This window comes from Sycon ciliatum, chromosome 1, assembly GCF_964019385.1.
Source record: "Sycon ciliatum chromosome 1, ocSycCili1.1, whole genome shotgun sequence".
NCBI lineage: Eukaryota > Metazoa > Porifera > Calcarea > Leucosolenida > Sycettidae > Sycon > Sycon ciliatum.
In genome coordinates, this window is record NC_088643.1 from 80,716,680 (window position 1) to 80,737,141 (window position 20,462).

Below are 20,462 nucleotides of genomic sequence, written 5' to 3' on the forward strand. Positions count from 1 at the left end.
TGCGAGTCGTACCTACACAGTACTGCTGGCTGAACGCTTATTTATTGCCATCACACCTGCACGGGGTGTACACTTGCCTGCAGGTACATCTCTTGGTACTTTGTCTTTTGACAGTTGAAACATACAATTACAAATCCACTTGACACGAATAGCCCCCCCCCCCACCAGTGACAAAATACTAGTACACACACATGCATGCTACAGTGCACGCACGCACGCGCACACACACACCACACACACATGTGCACACACAGACACACTCACGTGCGCTCACACCACACACAAAGACACACAGTCACTTCCGGGAGGCCAAACTGAATGAGCATGAAGGTGCCATGGCCATGTACAGTGCTGCTATGTACTCTTGATGATACTGCGGGTTCATATGCCCCCCCCCCCCCCCAACAAAGCATTTTAGAATCAGCTCAAAGCGTCAAAGTTAGAAATTTGGTGGTCTAAACAGCCAGGCATATGGCTGCAACTGAAATTTCCAAGTCAACTAGTTTGTCCTGGAATATTCTGAAATAGGTGCACTGCAGTTTACTTTACAGTGTATTGGACATGATTCAAATAAGACTGCATGGAACCGTGTCTACATGGTCGGCACTAGCAACTTGTCCGACACTGGTGCCGGTAAAGCAATAATGGAATTGATTAAAGGGAGCTGTATTGCAGAAAATAAAATGGATACACTAGAAAACAAAATTTTACTTGTAAGCAAAAACTAGAGAGAATAAACCGGGGAATATGAATATAGTGCAGAAAGAAAATTTACACAGGCGATAAAGTACTGTACAAAGATGACCTAGGACAGCCTACATGTATGTGTTAAAAAAACAAAGTTGTTAGTCACATCACAAAACACTGTCATAAGTAAAGTCAAAGGTTTTCTGCCCATTCTCAGTGGAATAAAATGCTTGTTTCCAATCACAAGTACATGTAGTAACACTAAGACATTTCAGCCATCTGTTTCTGCAGCTCTTCCAGTGAAATGTCCCCGGTGTCCACAACTGGAGCATCATCACTGGGTTTCGCATCAGTGGTGTACGCATATTTCAGACCCGATGCTACTTCGACACTGGTCGTCTCTGCCGGTGCGCCGCTGTCGTCGACCACCTCAATTCCCCACTCGTTGGTCTCGTGAACAATCTCTGCTTCTGCAGCCGTGTCCTCCGCCGCTGTTTCCTTGGGCCGACTAGCTAGTTCCTTTTGATGACGCTCTTGATGCCGCCGACAGCTAGAGTCACTGCAGCTCGGGTTGGCCTTCAACTCCATCGTGGGAAAGAAGTCCTTGAGTGCACTATAACCAAGAAACGTTGAGACCACACCGAATTTCAACAGAAGCTTCAGAACACTTTGCACGAGAATGCCAGCAACGATTCCCATGGTCGTGGGCAGCGACGCAGCGCACACGCCTTCCCTCTTCAGTGACTTCTCGTCAATGCCATCGGCAACAAGTAGCGGCGGAGCACAGGCGAAGCATGCAGTCTCACCAGGACGAACCAATTGTATGTGGCCCGACACAGCATTCTCACTGACGCCTGACTCGATCCATGTCTGACCAAGCTCATTGCATGCGGTATTGATAGCCATGCGTGCCTCAAAATTGTCAACACAACTCAGAACAAGATCGACTGGTCCCGAAGTCTTGGAGCCCGCTTTCAGGCGACTCATGAAGTGGTCAAAATTGTCGACAGTTGTGATATTGTAATTATGCGTTTCAATGTCCACATCCGGATTGATTTGCTTCAGGCTAGCTGCTGCTGCCTCGACTTTGCTCAGGCCACATTGATTTGGGGTGAAGAACAGTCGATTCATATTCGCCATCTCCACTTTGTCGTAGTCGAATAAGATAAGCTTTCCCATACCGCATCGAGTTAACATCTCGGACGTCACACTACCCACACCACCAACACCTACGACCGCCACTGTGAAGTTTCTGATATCTTGGTAATTGTCTACAATGCCCATCCTCTTCAGAGCCATCAGACGACTGTACGGATTGCTGTCTACTACTTCTGATGACATGTCCTCAGCATGCTTAGCTCTGTAGGTAGCCATTTCTCTTGCAAGAAAAGCGACACAGCACACACAGCACAACAACGCTCTTGCAGAACTAGAAACAGACTTCAAAACAAAAAATTCAAGACAAAGAAATCGAAATCATGTTTGAACCATGGAGTCGTAAAATACCGGGAGGCGACACGCCACACATTTCACGATCCGAGGATTACTGCACTCGACCCGCGAAATTTTACGACTCCCTGGTTTGAACAAAATCTTTCGAACTCGAAGCCGACAAGTACAGTAAGTAATTTAGTTACGCAACAAAGCTTCACGTCATCGTCACGTCACGCTCGCGGCCAGACTACGTCATTGCATTGCTGTGCACGTGTCGTTGGTTCGAAAAATAATTTTTCTGCTCGCGCCATATCCACGTTTTGAAATGAAATCTCGAAATTGACGATCAGTGAACGATAGATTTACAATTAAATTTTGTCCGTATCCAGTGATTCATATCCATAGCTTCGTGCTGTGGAGTGTATTCTCGTAGTCGTCCTCTTCAGACGTGAAAGTGTGTGATCACATTCTGATGGCTGATGGCTGAAGAAGCGGAATATCAAGCAGTGGGCGAGGAGGACGCTGGTGCCACTGGCGAAGCAAGTTTATCTGGAAATGCTCCCGATGAAAACCTATCAAATGATAATGGCCAAGCTGAAAGAAGTACTGGCTTCACGGGTCCTCGTGAAGGGTACGAATGGGACCCCATGAGACAAGGCTATTTTCCTAAAGTAAGTTAGACGATCATGTCATGATTCTTTTGGAATTGCTGACATTTAAGAGACTGAATATACATGTCAATAAATGCGTAGAAATGCGTAGAATGCGAGACATGCGGGGGAAATATAAATGAATACAATTATCCAACTCAATCTAGTACGGCAAGTCTGACCTTCACACTTCATGGCGTTGCTGTACACCATACTGCACTCGACAGCCTTGGTCTAATTCCTGACCGTGCCGGAAGCCTGGCACACAGCGGGGAGGGGCACGGGCAGAGTAGTGGAAGCATGTTCCATCCACCAGCAGCAAGAAATAGCAGATAAACAGGAGAGGTTGATGCAACCATCTCTCTCTCTCTCTCTCTCACTCTCTTTCTCACTCTTTCTCTCACACACATACGCACGCATGCACACGCACACACACACCTTCCATTGCCCGCTCTCTACTGCATGTGGCAATACATGGCTTAAGTTTTGACATACATACATGTAGATATACCTGATTGGAACTTGGAATAGAAGCCTGATATGAATAGAACCCTAGTACTTACATCGGCTTCTACAGGAATACCGGTAAGCCCGGCTTTACTAAGTGACATTTCATATGGTACCATAGAAATTTCCAAGGCGACAACAAGAATTTGTCGGGAAGCCTGAAAAGTTACCCAGTCCTTTCAGGCAGAGTGTGAACCCTTGTACAATTACGCTCACTGAAATCCCACCCAAAGTGCTAGCTGACAGCCTGGACCAGTTCCGATTACATCACTGTAGTGGGACATGTGTGCGTCCACCCGTATTCATACCACTTCCAGCGCATCAAGGGCCGTGCAAGTAGAGGGCGCCAAATATGCCCTGTGGGTCGGATTGCACCGAGCACAACTGTGCAATGCACCATTCCTGTATTTAGCGTACTTTCACCAGGCAGTTGTATGTTGCATGTAAAATGCAATCTGAATTCAGGCTTGGGAAATTGTTGCCTTTTAGGTTTTACTCGTGGCCTGGCGCGAGGGAAACACAGATGCAGTGAATGGGATTTTCAGTCTTTGACCACTTTGTGGTGGGTCTGATCTACCCACCTCCTACCGCCTAGGAGCTGCATCTGCGCCTTGATCCTAGAGGGTGGTGGTGTTCCTGCGGATGCCTTGATCCTAGAGGGTGGTGGTGTTCCTGCGGATGCCTTGATCCTAGAGGGTGGTGGTGTTCCTGCGGATGCCTTGATCCTAGAGGGTGGTGGTGTTCCTGCGGATGCCTTGATCCTAGAGGGTAGTGGTGTTCCTGCGGATGCCTTGATCCTAGAGGGTGGTGGTGTTCCTGCGGATGCCTTGATCCTAGAGGGTGGTTGTGTTCCTGCGGATGCCTTGATCCTAGAGGGTGGTTGTGTTCCTGCGGATGCCTTGATCCTAGAGGGTGGTGGTGTTCCTGCGGATGCCTTGATCCTAGAGGGTGGTGGTGTTCCTGCGGATGCCTTGATCCTAGAGGGTGGTGGTGTTCCTGCGGATGCGGAAAACTGGGCCTCCAGCCTAGTCTCACGCGAACCGTGAAATTTTTGTTAGGTATTATTTTGTACCGGATGTTTTATGTACGTAGTCTGCAGAGGGCCTTATTGAGACCAGTTTAGGGAGTCATGGTATACTCCACTGATGACACAAGATAGAAATGGCTGCTGCTTCTACCGTAAAGTACCGCGTGGGCGAGAGCGTCCCACATTGATTTTACAGCCAGGGAAAGGAAAATCGTATGGCAGAGTGCAACGAAGATCGTACGGTGTGAAAGCCTTAGTGTACTAAGGTCACACTTAGCAGGTTTTTGTGTAGAGCCCGTGTCAACATTTTCTTCTTTTGGTTCTTGTGCCGGTGCAGATTGATGATGACTTCATGGCATACTACCAAGCCTCGTACGGTTTTGTCGAGGAAGATGGCGTTGTCAAGCCAGCACCAGCGCTGCCGGTAGAAGAGGTTCTTGCTGCTCAGGTAGGTGTTTTGTTGAGTGGTCGGTGATTGTGTGATTGTGTGGTTGGTGATTGTGCATAGGCAGTTGTCAGGTTCATTCATCTGTTGCACTTCTTTTACAAATACATGTATAGTCCGGAAAGCACATCAGGCCTTCCAGTCGACACAGCAGCAAGAACATTGACCAACGTATACTTGTGGATCCCTGGGTTTGTGTCGTTACGTGCATGTATTGCTATTCAGAGTGGTGCCAACGTTGCGTGCTCCCTTCTTGTTTTCGGTCTTGGTGCACTCCATTTTTTGCTTGCTTGGGATTTTATGCTCACCACGTTTACCTGTGTGTTGTAGGCCGCCAGTCAGCCTCCTCCTCCAACCACAGAAGATGCGGAGAATGAGAATGCATCCCAGCATGAGAAGCCGGAGAAACCTGGCTCCAAAGCGGCAAAGAGCGCGGGCGCTCCTAGTGACGCTACAGGCACTGCTGGTGCTGCGGGCACAACGGAGGGCGAAGATCCCAGCAAACAAGCTCAAGGGAAAAAGCGCAAGGCCGCATCAGACCCTTGTAGGTACACATGTACATGTATACGGTTGAGTGTCACGCATCCGACCACTTCAGGAATGGGGCCATGTTGGGTAACTGAATATGTTGGAAAACAGACATCATGTTACATGTGTGATTTTTCTTTCTGATGCACACAGAGGTACACACCTGTACATATTATGTACTCATGTTTGCGTTGATGGGATTGTCTTTTTAGGGCCATTTTTGACTACATTTTGACTGCATTTTTGAGTTTATCACCAATGACATTTGAAAATGTTTTTCGGTGAATCTCGCGTAGTTTGCCTTGCAGTGTTCGGTGTTGCTGTGCTTTTCGAATTGAGCACAATATTTTATGTAATGTATGCAGCTGAACTATGCATGTTGTATCATTGCCCCAGGATCTGTTCTACTTTATCACATTATAGTGGTCTTACTTAGTGTGAAGCTTTGCTTGAAAGTCTTAGTCTCCTCGTTACAGCATTATGCAGCGTTACAGCATGCTGATTCGACAGTAGGCTGGTTGCACTTGTTGTCCCATGATAAAGGTCTTGCAGCTCCCATGTTGGGCAGTGGCTCATTACAATAGCTCCCATGTTGGGCAGTGGCTCATTACAATAGCTCCCATGTGAAGTGCTACTGTAGGTTATTTTGTATCACCTTGTGTTTGATTTCATTGTGTTGTTTCATCTTGTGTTTGATTTCATTGTGTTGTTTCATCTTGTGTTTGATTTCATTGTGTTGTTTCATCTTGTGTTTGATTTCATTGTGTTGTTTCATCTTGTGTTTGATTTCATTGTGTTGTTTCATCTTGTGTTTGATTTCATTGTGTTGTTTCATCTTGTGTTTGATTTCATTGTGTTGTTTCATCTTGTGTTTGATTTCATTGTGTTGTTTCATCTTGTGTTTGATTTCATTGTGTTGTTTCATCTTGTGTTTGATTTCATTGTGTTGTTTCATCTTGTGTTTGATTTCATTGTGTTGTTTCATCTTGTGTTTGATTTCATTGTGTTGTTTCATCTTGTGTTTGATTTCATTGTGTTGTTTCATCTTGTGTTTGATTTCATTGTGTTGTTTCATCTTGTGTTTGATTTCATTGTGTTTGATTTCATTGTGTTTGATTTCATTGTGTTGTTTCATCTTGTAGCCTGGTTCGAAATGGAGGAGGCCAAGAACAACAATGTGTATGTCTCGGGTAAGGAAAGAGATGCCTGGTAATGAAGTTGACGTCTTGCCCATTCCCATGGGGCGCACGGTTCTTGTTCATCAACCTGCTGCAACTGTGCAGGGGCATGTCTATGTTGTGCCGTTTTAGAATGTTGGGTTTCTATTCCCCCTCCTCCCCTTCCCCTCCCCTTCCCCTTCCCCCCTCCCCTTTCCCCCTCCCCCCCCCCCCCTCTCTCTCTCTCTCTCTCTCTCTCTTTCTTTCTCCATCCATTTATCTATCCATCCATCTATCTCTGTTTCTATTTCTATCACCTCTATCTATAATGGCAAGAAAAAGTTTAAATTTCAAGCTCTTTGCGACCATCATCAGGACTCGAGGACTCAAGAATTTCACAAATCAGTGTTCGTGTTTTCTCATCAAGTGAAATACAAGTAACCAGAACCAGTGGAATGTATGGATAAATAGCACCACAAAGGGTGTAACCATTACAGCAAAATGTATCCCTCAACTTGTGAACATTACAGCAAAGTGATAAATTATGTCTATCCGTCTCTGTATTTTGTGCATCAAGGCTTGCCAGTGGAGTACTCAGAACAAGAATTTTATGACCTCATGTCAAAATGTGGGATCGTGAAGGATGATGACATTACTGGTAAGTACAAACTGCCTTGTTCTTATAGGTCCCTAACCCCAGTCCACTGTTTTTTTGTTTTATCCTTTGTTGGCAATCTTGGTTTCCTGACTTGTCGTTTGTCAGGATTCTGACTTGTTTGAGAAGCCCACTTTATGGTTATAGTCTTCATATATACTTAAATAGAATCAGTGCACTAGTCTCTTCAAGACAGTATAGTTATACCATTCTACAAGAGTTGAACAGTATCCCGTTAAGCACAGGGATGAATTTACTGCCATGTTCTTGCATAGCAGTTTTTCCTATGCAAAATCTCGTAAGCTACAAAAAGCATGAATAGCCTGTACATGCACATGTATGTATCGCAGCTTTCTGTGTGTCACTGTCATTTTTGAGAAGCAGTAGATCGATTTTGCGTAGCAAACTGCGATGCGATACCGGATAAATTCATCCCTGAAGCATTGTTCTCTCTTTCTCCTGTGGTTTACTGTGTGCCGGCAGAGGAGCCAAAGATCAAGCTGTACCGCACAAAGGATGAGCAGCTGAAGGGAGATGGGCTTTGTTGCTACCTGAAGGTATACATGCACTTACCGTATTTTCCCGAATATAAGTTGACTTCGAATATGAGTCAACCTTCCCAAATCAAAGAGGCCCATGCATGAAAAAAAGTTTCGCTGCTCCAGACATTCCAAAATGCTCAATTTTGTGAACTGGAGGAGATTATCCAACTGCCATGTCTTTCACTATCGGGGATCATCAGTTGTTTGATAGTGGCTAGCATATCGGCAACTCCAAGGTGAGGTGGCTGACCACTTATGACCTTCTCGAGCAGATCGGACGCTGCTTGCCTAGCCTTCCTCTTGAATGCCGGAAAGTTGGCCACATGAGCAACTTGGGACACATGACGTGCGTGGGGGACACGGAGTTGGATGTCCACACCGATTTCTTTAGCTGTTATGACCATGGGAAGTGGTGTGTGAGCACCATAACCATAGCACAAGGCATACGCTTTCTCCCATCCTTCATGGGAACGCACAGCCCAACAGCTTGCTTCAGCCACAATAGCGCCCACTTATATGAAAAGCCGCTACTTGGATGTGGGTAGAACTGACAAGGCCTTCCTTTACCAGAATCTGGGTCGATGATGGTAGACCTGAGAGGGTCTTTTATCTGGGATAGTTGCATGCTCTTAGAAGGTGGCGTGCCACAACCTGGTAATGAGTTGCCGGACATGAATGACCCTCCGGTGAAAGTCCAGCGAACGCTGGACTTGTTGGCGATGCAGGTACCACCATCATCACTGTCGACGGTCATTGTTTTCGCCGTTGGCACTTTCCCATCTTCTGTTTGGTCGAGCGCGAAGCCAGTCTGGTCCCAGTCGAAAACCATGCCGGGATCAGTGATAAAGAACATGGCGCTATATGGCTCATCGGGTTTGAAATTAGGATTGGCTACCACAATGCCACACCGAATCATGCCCTCCATCACAATGCTGTACCATGCACTTGTTGTCCAGCGCTGCCTGTCCATCTACAATTGATTTTGGTTCTTCATTTATGCCATAGGTCTGCCGAAAGCCGTAATGCCACGTGGGTGTATAACACGTTCTTGTCTTTAAATTCCTCAGCCAGCTTGGTACCCTTGATTAGGTGATTAGCTGCACCGACAACCAGGGACTTTCCAGCCTTGAGATTCGAAGCCCTCAGCGTTTTGATGAAGTTGACCAGCTTGACTTCATGGCGAAGGGGCAAATGGGTGTTCTGGCCACATCGCACCGGCGTTAATATCCGTGGTGAGCAAGGGAACCGTTATGCATGCATGGCATCAATGGCCCACTTGCTGCCTTCGCGGTACAGCCCAACAGATCCATGACGACCATACTCGGCCGTATCACCAACTCGGCTGCATTTGCTTTGGAGACTGCCCACTTGCTGCCTTCGCGGTACAGCCCAACAGATCCATGACGACCATACTCGTGTTGACAAATCCCTGGTTTATGGTTATTATTTGCCCCTCAGATTGACACAATTACAAAGGCACCAAGTAGTTAGGAGACGGAATGTCTTCTTATTAATATTGGACAATTACAGGTGGACAAGACGAGGTAAGATTATCAACTGATTAGAACTAAACCAATCACCAACTCGGCTGCATTTGCTGTGGAGACTGCCCACTTGCTGCCTTCGCGGTACAGCCCAACAGATCCATGATGACTATACTCGGCCGTATCACCAACTCGGCTGCATTTGCTTTGGAGACTGCCCACTTGCTGCCTTCACGGTACAGCCCAACAGATCCATGACGACCATACTCGGCCGTATCACCAACTCGGCTGCATTTGCTTTGGAGACTGTCCAGCACTAGCGCCATGTTGATATCTGCAGCCGGCTCGACCGTCACTGGGCTCCATTCTGTTGCATATTCAGGAGTAGGAGCAGGAGGAGGCAGTTCACCACTTTTGATCCACTCCAGTACACCAGTATCACTAAACTCGCACTCCACATGTCGGAAAAGTTGTCTGCTGATGTTGAATGCCGTGGCAGCCTTGGACTTCGAGGTGTAGGTAGTGGCTGTGTCGGAGGGGGAGTAAAATGCACGGACGGCTAGCTTTGCACGCTGTACTGTTTTTTCTTTCTCCTGGGGCTTACTCATGAACTCGCTGCTCCCAGCAACTGCTTCCGTGGCAGTAGGATGTGGTGCCCCCGTCCTAAGGCCATACAGGCGATGAGAAAACTATTTTACACAATTAACAATCAGTTTGTTTCCCCTGTCCCACCCCCTACTTTTTTTTGTTCAGCAGTGGAGTTCTGAAGCACGCCAGGTGATCTCTTTCACTTGAGCGGTTGCAGTGGTTGGAGTGAATCAATGAGAGTATTGGTGCATGATTCATGTTCCATGTTTCTGGTACTTCAAAGTGCAGTGCAGCTTCAGTGTAGCATACATCCAGGCTCGCGAAGAATGGAATCAGCCCTGAGCATGAGGGCAAGACCAGAAAGCTCATACCTGAAGAGCGAAGCTTGGAGGATACACTGGTCTAGCCTGAGTACAGATGCTTTTGATTGCATTCCGGACATGCCCAACAGACAAAAGTCACAAACTCAATCACATTTGTAGGGTTTTTAAAGTTTCCTTTGTACTTCTGACTGTTCAAGTGAGAAAACCGATGTTGATAGCCAGTCATGCTCAATGCAAGCTGTAAGGAGTTGTGTGAAGGTTGCCCTGATAAGATCCCCTTTCTTCGCTCAGTGCAGTCGAAGACAGGTGAAGTGCTTGGTTCTATAATATAATTCAATATCAAATTAAAAAGCGGATAAAGATTATCAATAGGTGCCCTGCTAGGAGAGTAGATGCCGTCAGTATATGCCCTCTTATAGGAGGTTACTAGATCACAACTATCTTCCCACCGAACACTCGTTAGGGCAAAGAATATGCTATCTCTGCCCTGCTGAATTCATCATGATTGGCTACCACAATAGTGATCATCGTGGAACACAATCATCAGAAAAATTGAGAAAAAAATAGTACTTGATATTGATAGCGACTTTGGCGATGAAAAGTGCGAGCTCCGGTGTGGGGAGCGAACACCTTTCTTATAAAAAACTGTACTGTGAAGTTTGTAGCCGTACTTTATTGTCGAGGTACTGTGTATGTAGCCAAGGGGAAATGACTAGTGTACATGTAGTGTAATGTAGATGTTGGCTGCTCCTAACTAGGGCTGCAACGGGTAGGGGTTTGTTCGGGTAATGGGTCCGGGTATTTTTATCCGGGTAGCACGGGAACCCTATCGGGTATTTTTGACACAGTTTGTCCTGTGAGTGTGCACTTGCGATACATAGAAAGTGTACAGTAAGCACGTAGCCATGTTGTTTACATGCATCGTGGCAAAAAAAACCCCACCATACTCCAACTACCCGATCGGATTCTCAGGTGCAAATAATTAATTGCTACCCTACTACTGTACCCGATAAAATTACGGCTAGCACGGGTACCCTACTACTCGTTGACACCCCTACTCCTAACATGAGGCGCACGTGGTATCATGCAGGGAACTTAGTTTATGGTTTTTTCTGAAGTTGTTGTTTTTAATTTTTTCCCTCGAATTTGCAGACTTTAAATTTCACTCGGACACTGAACCAGTAAGAAATGTAAGATAGAAGAAAAACACTTGGGAACGAGTTATGAAGCAACTATCCACGACTGTAACAAGGTAATACGCAGTCAGAAAGTGCAATAACAGGGCACAAAACTGACAGGCTACTGAGACATTCAACGACCTGAGACCTAGCTCTAACAAATCTCCAGTGCGCAAACCAACAGCCTTCCAACTTGGAAGGTTCACGGTTAGGTCGGACTGAAGAGGAGACGGTGAGCGCAGCGAAAACGTGCACAAGCTAAGTCCGACAGCAACAAAGAATGCCGAATGTTACAGGACGATGGTGAGACCATGACAATGCGGTCTAATTACAATTCAAAACAGCAAAGCAAGACGCCACCCCAACTTGGGTCAGCAATATCAGAGATAAAGGAAGGGGGAGCTTTGCGAAAACGAATTGTACAAAACCGGAGCCAATATCTAACGGTACTCCTCATGCATGACACTTTCGTGAACGGGTTGAGTACGATAACAAGTAGTTTAACACGACGTACGTTTGGCCGTATTGTTCGTGACGGCGCATCAGGTTTTTTACTGTAAATTTCATTCTCAATTTCTTATCCTGTTTTATATCTCATTGTGTCCTTACTGTGTGTTTATGCAGCACGAGTCTGTTGCATTAGCCATCCAGATACTGGATGGCAGTATGGTCGGCAGTGGCACAATTTCAGTGCAACAAGTGAGTGGGCATTATCACCCTTGTACATGTAGCTGTAACAGTAGAATATGTCAAGGACACACTTCAGGTTCTTCAATAGCAAATGTTCTACTAGAACTTGCCTCGGATAGCACACGACTTGGGTCCATTACAAGACTGTATTATTTACTCTCAGTCTGACTCAAGTGGAAATCATCTTGCCAGTACACAGGACGTTCTGCTTCTCTCGAAGCAGAAGCGGAGATTTTCAAACGTTCAAGTCAAAAGATCGCGCGAAAGCAGTATACGCGCATCAGATGTCAGCTGACGTGAAGAATGGTACAACAGCATGAGGAATGAATGCGTAGAATAGTACAATGATGCACAACAGTACACCAAGCAGGTAGTACACAAATTGCCGTACATGTACAGTGTAGATACAGCTGCAGGCGTGCTCCACATTGTAGCAGAAATCGTGAAAGGCAGCACTAGAGTGCTGATAGACATATACATAAACTGTGATTACTACAAGCATGATCCGTGCAACAGTTCAGGACTGGCTTTGCACCACAATAACACTAATCAGTGGGCTGGATATAAACTGGTCAGCAACATTTTGGAAGTTCCACGAGTATACTTTCTAGCCTTCTCTTCAGGTGGTGTACATGCAAGAGCAAAGGAACAAGAATAATGAATCCTGAAGTGAAGTGAAGTGTGTCCCTTTTTCTAAGTGTTTCTCTTCTACATACATGTGTTGGTATAGTTACCTGTTTTACGATTGCAATCAACCTACATGTAAATGTAACTTTCAAGTTGGGAGCATGTCCAAGTCACAGATCCAGGGAGTTTCCGAAATTTTCGCTGGCAAAATGTATCAGTATCTCCAGTAGGTCGAGGTCTAAATTTTGAAATGACGTCACCCGGCATAAGAGCTTTTCTGCTTCTACACAACACTGTGGTGCATGTACAGTGCTGCTCAATGAAATCCAGTCGCGTCACTCAAGTGCACGCCGGACGTTGCGCAGCCCTAGACCTGCGAACACTGGGCTGCGAAAAGGTGCAAGGCGCAAACTTGAGTGACGCGACTGGATTTCGTTGAGCAGAACTGTACTTCAGTATGTCCATCCAGGCATCCACTCTGTTACATGGTGTGTGTGTGTGTGTGTGTCCCTACAGGTGTGTAATCAGGATAGTTTTCTTGCTGCCACAAATGTCTTCTTCTTTTTGTTTCCCTCAGGCCCAGTTTGAGCGTAAAGGTGAATTTAATCCCAGTGTGAGAAAGAAGAAGAAACCGAAAAAGAAGAATGCCAAGAGCGCCCAAGAAAAGTGAGTGTTGTTGTGATGGTAGTCACTCTACCTTGCTTCTCACTACTCGTAGTCTTCAGGGTGCTGAGTCGAATGGTCTTGGTCCGATGAAGCTGAGATGCTCCCTTCCTCCTATATTCCCAATCGAACTCGCGCACTTCCACCGAAACTGGGTGACTGCGCCCTACTAGATGGGGATTTGTATGCAAAATGTCACTAAAAGCGCCATTTCGTTCTTTAAAGCACGGATGACCACGATTGGCCCATATGTTGTAGTCTTTTGGACGCTGGGTCGACTGGTTTTGGTCCGAAAAGGCTATGATGCAGCGTTATTTCCAATCGAACTCGGTTGAGTAAGTGGTCACGTCCTCATGCATACACCAGTCACCTGGTCACTGTGCCTGCATGCTGCAACTTACAGCCTATTTGGGCGCTCTCCTGGCAACCTTGGTGTGAAAGTTGTAGCCCTTCCGGCGCCCTTGTACATTATTATAAGCTAGTTCTGTACAGAAAGATGACCGAAGGTGCAAGTGACACTGTCAGGCATTTCTGCAGTGGAAAAGTAGTTCTAGGGTTACAATTTGGCAGGACTCTAATGTCGTCAGCTTTGCTTTCCATATCTGTACTAACTACAGAATCTGCTACTTTCCTTGTGTTGCTGTGTCCACATGTGTTTCTGTGTTTCAGATTGTTGGGCTGGAATGAGCCGAAGAAGGGACCAATGAAGCGGAAAAACGAGAAGATTGTCATCTTTCACCATTGCTTTGAACCTAAAGAGTTCGAGGTGAGTACGTGTTAGTAAGGCACAAAGAGTGGTTGTTAAACCACTCTTTGTTACAAGGGTTCAGGGAGTGAGAAGGCAGGGAGTTAGTGCGGAAGACCGGGGGATTCTACAGTTTTGATATCGCTTATCGCCTGTTGGAGAGCTGTGTGTTTGCGTACCAGTATCAATCAACATGCCTTTTTCATTTCTGTTTTGCAGGAGGATGCTCTACTTATCAATGAAGTCCGTGATGACCTGAAAGGGGAATGCGAGAAGTGTGGACCGGTGCATAAAGTTATTGTTTATGATGTAAGTACAACCCGGTGGTAGTCTGTGGATGCATTCCGTTCTCGGGGTGTCGAGAAGCACTGCAATACACCTGTGCTCGACTTCCACACGACTTGCAATAAGTGTAGATCAGATGGGAGTTAGATGTTGGGCTAGGTGAGCAAGTCCAAGGCTGATTTCGGCAAGGCAGCTTACAAGTATGGGATGATTTACCTTAGGCTGTACTCACACTACTTGAAAGTTTGACGCGAATGCCGCGTTCAAAACTAGACAAAAGTACTTGAAAAAGCCTTTCGAAGCACACTGCACTCCAGTGACGACTTGAAACATTTTTGTCAGCAAATTACCATGGAGAAACATGATTGTCATGTGGTAGTTTTGCAAATCCCGAGGCTGCGTTCCTTCAATTTTTTTGCGCTCGATCAACTTATTTGAAATTTTCAGTTCATGAGAAAAATAGAAACAGTTATATCTTGCTTGTATCGTGGAGTTCAGTCGCCATGCCTCGCGAAGAAGTAGCACATCGTCGACGTCGACGGATGAAGAGGTTTCTCTCCATAGCTCGATGAGCTTCTTCTCCAAGTCGTCAGAAAACACTACGCGAGGCATGATGTCGGTACAAAAGCAATGGTACAAAAGAAATGCGACAGAAACGGCAATCAAAACAACGGGATGCTACTGGAAGAAAGAAGACGGAAAATACTCGGAAAAAACACCACAGAATTCAGAAATGACAGGCAAAAAAAGGAAACTACAAGTATATGTACAGGAGCAGTACGACCACGAGGAAACAAAGCATGACAAATATTCTGGAGCCTTTCAACGTACAATAGTACTCCGGCCTCCTGACCTCACACAGCTTTCCAAATGTCTTGAAAGCAAAAAACCTCGTAGAAGAGGGTTCCGTTTCCGCTGAAACCTTTCAAGCGGCTTTCAAGGGCTTTTTTTCATTTTCGCAACCGTCACCGTGGCAACATTCACACGTAAGTCACTTGTATGCGGTTTTTCAAGTAGTGTGAGTACAGCCTTATGGGAGTTGTGTGTGTGTGTGTGTGTGTGTGTGTGTGTGTGTGTGTGTGTGTGTGTGTGTGTGTGTGTGCGAGGCTTTGCAAGCCCGCGAGTGGAGCAAACTACCGCACGAAGACGACGACTTGGAACGACTCTGAGCGTTGGCTCATGGAATGTTCGCTCTGTTGTGGAGAGTGATGGACCAGTTCTAGCGGCAGCCGTGAAAGGAATCGTTTCCGATGATAAGCCAGATCCATAGCTGCTGGAGATGGCTCTCTCGAACATGGTCCCGCTCGTCGTTCTATATTGTCGGCCCCGTAAGGGGACACGTGACCGTAATGGCAGTGTTAACCAGTACCAGGACCAGGTGTGTGTGTGTGTGCGCGCGTGTGTGTGTGTGTGTGTGTGTGTGTGTGTGTGTGTGTGTGTGTGTGTGTGTGAGTGTGTGCATGTCTGTCTGTCTGTCTGTCTGTCTGGGTATGTGTTTAGCGGCATCCTGAAGGTGTACTGTCAGTGGCATTCAAGGAGTTCGAAGGCGCTGAAGAATGTGTAAAGGTACAGTCACTTCTAAGTTGTATTTTTTCAGTTTCGTTGTATAGATATGTATCTTGTATCTTGAGATTTTTGACTATTGATAATACGAATTATTATTATTATTGTGCCCACAATTTCCCATGTTACAGATAATATTATTATCTTCCATTAGTTTGAGGGAATGTTGAATTTTGAAATTCTTTCCTGCGTTTGTGTTGGACAGGTGATGAACGGCAGATGGTACGCTGGTCGTCAGCTGAAAGCAGAACTCTACGATGGCGTGACAAGCTATCAGATTGAAGAGACGGACCTTGAGCGAGTCGACCGCCTCAAGAAGTGGGAGGAATTCATCTCTTCAGAAACGTCTGGCCAGGATGGAGCAAGCAAGCCAGAAGCCAAGCCAGCAGCCAGGTCAGCTGTGTACTAATAAGGCGATGTGTCATGTCATTGTGATTCACAATGCATGTGCATTTGATTGTTGTGAGGTTGTACTGATGAAAGTCGTATTCAAATGTACTACATCTAGTATAGTTGAATACATCGTTGCATAGTTGTGGTGGGAATGTGGGGGGGGGGGGGGGGCATTAATTTGGTCGTATGTTGTGCCCTGCATCAAATTGAATTTACCGTCTTGTTTTTGGTGCTGTAGCGATGCGAGCTCAGCTGATGATGTACCTATGTCCAGTGAGGAGCCTGCGACTTCAGCCAGTTAACGTTGCAACGTGCAACCTGTCCAACTGTCAGTACGTACCCTTACTTTGAACTCCTTCATGACATGTGTGGTAGCCCTACTGTAGGAACACTTGACACTACCAGTTACAGTAGCATTTGGAGAAGTATTGCAAAGAAACAGGCAAGATTCTCTGACTCTCCGCTCGCAGAGAAGATGTTTTCCTCGGCCCCTTTGGTTGGTGACGTGTATACTGTCATTGCTCATCAATTGCCAAAAGCCTTCTTGTACATAAATGTGACATAGTGTGATATTCTCTACCAGATCTTACAGGTCAATCCTGGTGATTGAGCCGACAACTGTACATATCTGCCTCCCCGTTGCTTCTCTTCTCTCTTTTTTAAACTGCTTTGCTGCTTTGTTTGAATTGCATTGTGCTGGTCAACTCCATTTGTTGACAACTTCTAGTTCTGAGCCAAGGAAATACCTGCGTTCTCGGCTAGGCCTGATCTGAAGAAAAGAAGAGAAAAACTTGAAAATACTCATGGAGGGCATTCTATCACTAGTATGTATGATAGACAGTTCTGACTGATGCTGGCAGATGCTTGTATAGCATGGGGGAGGGGGGGGGGGGGGGGGAGATCCTCCTTGTTACGGAGGTTTGGCAAGACGAATTTCGTGTTCACACTCCAATGAAAGTCGAACTCAGCGGCGAAATTCGCGTTATTACGAGGATTAGCAAACGTAAATCGCATTTGCATGACGTTGACAAGTCGTGCATTTGTACAGACAGTACAACAAAGTAAATTTATGACTGTCCTGACACGAATCCGTGATTCGTGTTTCGACTGCTTTTCTGAATGAAAATGCAAACGTTTGCAATCCAGTTCGCAAACTCGAACGAAAAATTTGCGGTGCTTAGCGTCCGTATTCCTTGCTTTGGATCTTGTGCCAACGGCTTGTGTATTTTTTTTGCGATGAAGTATTTGTTTGATCATTGTGAAACTTGCAGCCAAGAAGTGTTGATTGCCCTGTGCCGGTGATAACTTTGCTCCTCTACCAGCACTACACTGTAGTGGTCCTGTAGTACAGTGCAACTCTGGTAAAACTCTGGTAAGACGTGTACCCCACATGGACAGCAGCAGGAAACTGTGCTTAGTATCCAAGGCCATGCTTATCCCAACATACTTCAGTGTGGGCCAATGTGCCCGTGCTCCACACAATCTCCGTGTATGTCTTATCATAGTACACGTACTAAGGGTGCGTGCTTATCTTCTCTAGCTTCTCGGAGAAGCTTCTCCTGGAAGTCGAAGAAACTGGGATAACTGAGGAACGGATCTCGAAGAATTCGGAGATCTTTTGTACATGTGAAGCGCCAATGGGGCCGCAAACTTGAGTGACACGAATGTAGTAGGCACTGTGCGTATACGAAAAGGTAATGTCGTACGCTCATGATCAACACGTGGCTTTAGCAGTAATTCGCATGCGCTGACCCCAAAACGCGGGGATTCTGCAAGTTTCAACCACCTCTGAAGTTAGTTCGGAGAGCTTTGAAGAGTCTCCTAAAATTTGGAAAGGATATAAGAACACTTCTCGAAGTTTAAGGAGAGTCTCGAACTTTTCCGAGAGGATTTTAAAAGAACGCAGCCCAAGTCCCTAAGTGAGTTCCACTTTGCACTGGAGTAAATTATTTTGGTGTGAAAACCAGAAGGGTGTACTGTTGCTGATAGGAGTAATCCCCAATGTCTGCAGAGTAATTCCCCCCATGGTAGAGAGGTGGAAGGCGAACAGGATTGACATTGAAAGATTTCCTTTAGCAGTCAGATAACTGATAGCAAGTCAGTGTGCAAGCTAATGCCGGCCAGGTCGAGATTGCAAATAACAGTTATAATCAAAATTTGATGAGAGGAAAGTATGACTGAGTTGGTTCTTGGCACTCGACATCACTAGGTAAACATCACTATGTAAACGTAAATACTAGTAGATTGTATTGCTTGGAATTGGTCCACTCAACAATTCAAACAGGGCACCGAATCAAGTAGCTTTGAAATAGAGAAGTAGAGAATTTGTCTTGTATCAAGTTGGCTATGGAGGAAAGTTTGAATAGATGCCAATGCCTAGTAACTATGCAGTCAGTCAAGTGCAAGCCATGCAACACAGCTAAGCAAGCTATTTCTAGCGGGCTTCTGGTGCTGGTGTGGCGCCATACCAGCTAACCTGAAAAGCAAGCCGCCGCCTGCTGACAGTAGATTAGCAGCTGCACTGTAACACATAATGATCACAATATCCCATTGAGAACGGCTAGCGTTCCTCCCGGTAATGCACAGCAATAGCATTGCCATCGAACCAGTGCCTCTCATTCTCCAGCACAGCCAGGCATAGCAGGGGAAGCAGATCGGAAGAGTTGATCGCCCATGTCCCTTGCCAAATCAGCTCCTCGGGGATGAATTTCTGAGCCGTGAGCACCAGACTCGTTGAGCCGCTTTGGTATTCCAGCTGACAGTGTCCTTCCGCAAAAAAAAAAAAAGAGTATCGTGTTCATTCGCAGTTACCAATGACACTGCATGCCTGTACTGTTTTTGACTGTGTGACAGCAGCTAGGTTGTTCAGCTACACGGTTGTTACTACATGGCATCCTCTTTCCAGGATGCCTCCGGAATTGCTGGAGACTCTCCCCGTGATGGTGCCTTCTTTTTCCGACGGAAGGAGCGGCGAATGGAGGCAGAGAGGGTTCGTCGACGGGGTTTGCTGACTCCTGGAGTTGCCTGCCCGACAGTCTTCGGTCCCTGGTAACTATGGCGAATGTCTTCACTTCGTTTCAGACCCCCGCCATGACCAGCCGACAGGAATCCAATGCTGCCTGCAGTACTTGTGCTGCTGTTGCGTTTTGAGCTGGGCTTGCGTGCCGGCGAGCCTTGCTCAGTGTCGCTGGGTATTGGCGACGGTCCCCTGCGGCGCATCATAGACTTGAAGCGTGTCAGGAAGGATCCCGCTCCCTGGCTCTCATCATTGGAGCTTGCGGACGATACACTAATGGAACGCGATGTCATCATTTGGACGTTTTTGCGCAGATAGCGGTCTATGTCTGCAATGCCGAAAGCAGTCAACGCTGATGTCTCGATGACGCCTTTGATGTTCCATTTTGTGGCAAATGTCTGTGCATGCTCCTCGGAGACTGCTCGTGGGGCAATGATCAATGCTTCTTCACCTGCATCTGTTCCAGCCACTACCTCCTTTAGGTTCTCCTCGTTTGCCTGGTTGCCTATAAGCAAACATTTCGGCCCGATGTCGTCGAAACCCAGATGAGGACATGCTTCCTGGATATCTTCAAATACGCCTTCCAAATACTGCAGTGATGCTTGAGATTTTACAGAATACACCAGGATGTAGATGTTTGCTTCTGCTATAGCACGCTCTCGCATAGGCTTGTACTCACTGGCCGTAGCTCCAGTCACATCCAAGAATTCTACTGTCTCCGGGAGCCGTCCCCTCAACATCATGGAATGCTGCAGGCGCTCGCTGAACGTCGCTTCATACTCGACTGGAAACGAGTTGGCTCGTATGCGTGCGAGAATGGAGCTCTTTCCTACCTCGCACGCCCCCAGCAGGACCAAGCGTATGGGATCCTTTTGGCGCGAGAGACGACGCTTGAGACGCTGCAGCGCAGATGGCCGTCGCTCCAGCTCGCCCCGATGCTTGAAGCTCTTCGAACGACCAACACCATTGCCCTGCCGCGAACGTTCTGTTTGGTCGCTGGAACCCGGTTGTCGATGAGTTTCCACCTCTCCGTCGGACTGTGCCATGGCTCTCTTCCTCAGTCTCAGCAGGTGCCGAGGCCTTGGTATCACTTACTGCAATCACTGAATCAGTGGTGTTTCCGACCGACGCCGTGTAGCTGTCCTGTAGTGTAGATCTACACCTATGGCTATGTTAGTATGTAGGCTACACTGTCACACAATTATTTTTCTTAGTAACTGTTGCAGTGTTGTAGATCTACAAGTAGCACGGACTTCCTATCTGGCAGCACTGAGC

At 46.5% G+C, this 20,462-nt stretch overlaps 3 protein-coding genes across 3 annotated transcripts; 1 reads left to right on the top strand and 2 right to left on the bottom strand.

The window, feature by feature from the left end:
• Window positions 1–539: 539 nt before the first annotated feature.
• Window positions 540–2,196, bottom strand: LOC135805788 (ubiquitin-like modifier-activating enzyme 5). The gene has a single exon (XM_065319887.1). It carries the CDS (start codon window positions 2,059–2,061, stop codon window positions 949–951), a length of 1,113 nt encoding a protein of 370 aa, XP_065175959.1. The 5' UTR covers window positions 2,062–2,196; the 3' UTR covers window positions 540–948.
• A 281-nt stretch (window positions 2,197–2,477) lies between these two features.
• Window positions 2,478–16,989, top strand: LOC135805787 (17S U2 SnRNP complex component HTATSF1-like). The gene is made up of 13 exons (XM_065319886.1): window positions 2,478–2,792; window positions 4,643–4,753; window positions 5,081–5,294; window positions 6,421–6,468; window positions 7,013–7,093; window positions 7,574–7,647; window positions 11,830–11,904; window positions 13,100–13,188; window positions 13,855–13,951; window positions 14,150–14,239; window positions 15,716–15,781; window positions 15,984–16,171; window positions 16,410–16,989. Exons 1-13 carry the CDS (start codon window positions 2,601–2,603, stop codon window positions 16,471–16,473), a joined length of 1,389 nt encoding a protein of 462 aa, XP_065175958.1. The 5' UTR covers window positions 2,478–2,600; the 3' UTR covers window positions 16,474–16,989.
• Window positions 16,990–18,223: 1,234 nt separating this feature from the next.
• LOC135805789 (uncharacterized) lies at window positions 18,224–20,330 on the bottom strand. The gene has a single exon (XM_065319888.1). It carries the CDS (start codon window positions 20,231–20,233, stop codon window positions 19,055–19,057), a length of 1,179 nt encoding a protein of 392 aa, XP_065175960.1. The 5' UTR covers window positions 20,234–20,330; the 3' UTR covers window positions 18,224–19,054.
• Between the last annotated feature and the right edge of the window lie 132 nt (window positions 20,331–20,462).

What these genes read in the sequence shown, in the direction of transcription:
- LOC135805788 (XM_065319887.1), bottom strand. Translation starts at nt 2,061, where the DNA reads ATGGCTACCTACAGAGCTAAGCATGCTGAGGACATGTCATCAGAAGTA.
- LOC135805787 (XM_065319886.1), top strand. Translation starts at nt 2,601, where the DNA reads ATGGCTGAAGAAGCGGAATATCAAGCAGTGGGCGAGGAGGACGCTGGT. An exon ending in CAAGGCCGCATCAGACCCTT is followed by an intron (nt 5,295 to 6,420) that starts GTAGGTACACAT and finishes TTCATCTTGTAG; the next exon opens with CCTGGTTCGAAATGGAGGAG. An exon ending in GGCTTTGTTGCTACCTGAAG is followed by an intron (nt 7,648 to 11,829) that starts GTATACATGCAC and finishes GTGTTTATGCAG; the next exon opens with CACGAGTCTGTTGCATTAGC.
- LOC135805789 (XM_065319888.1), bottom strand. Translation starts at nt 20,233, where the DNA reads ATGGCACAGTCCGACGGAGAGGTGGAAACTCATCGACAACCGGGTTCC.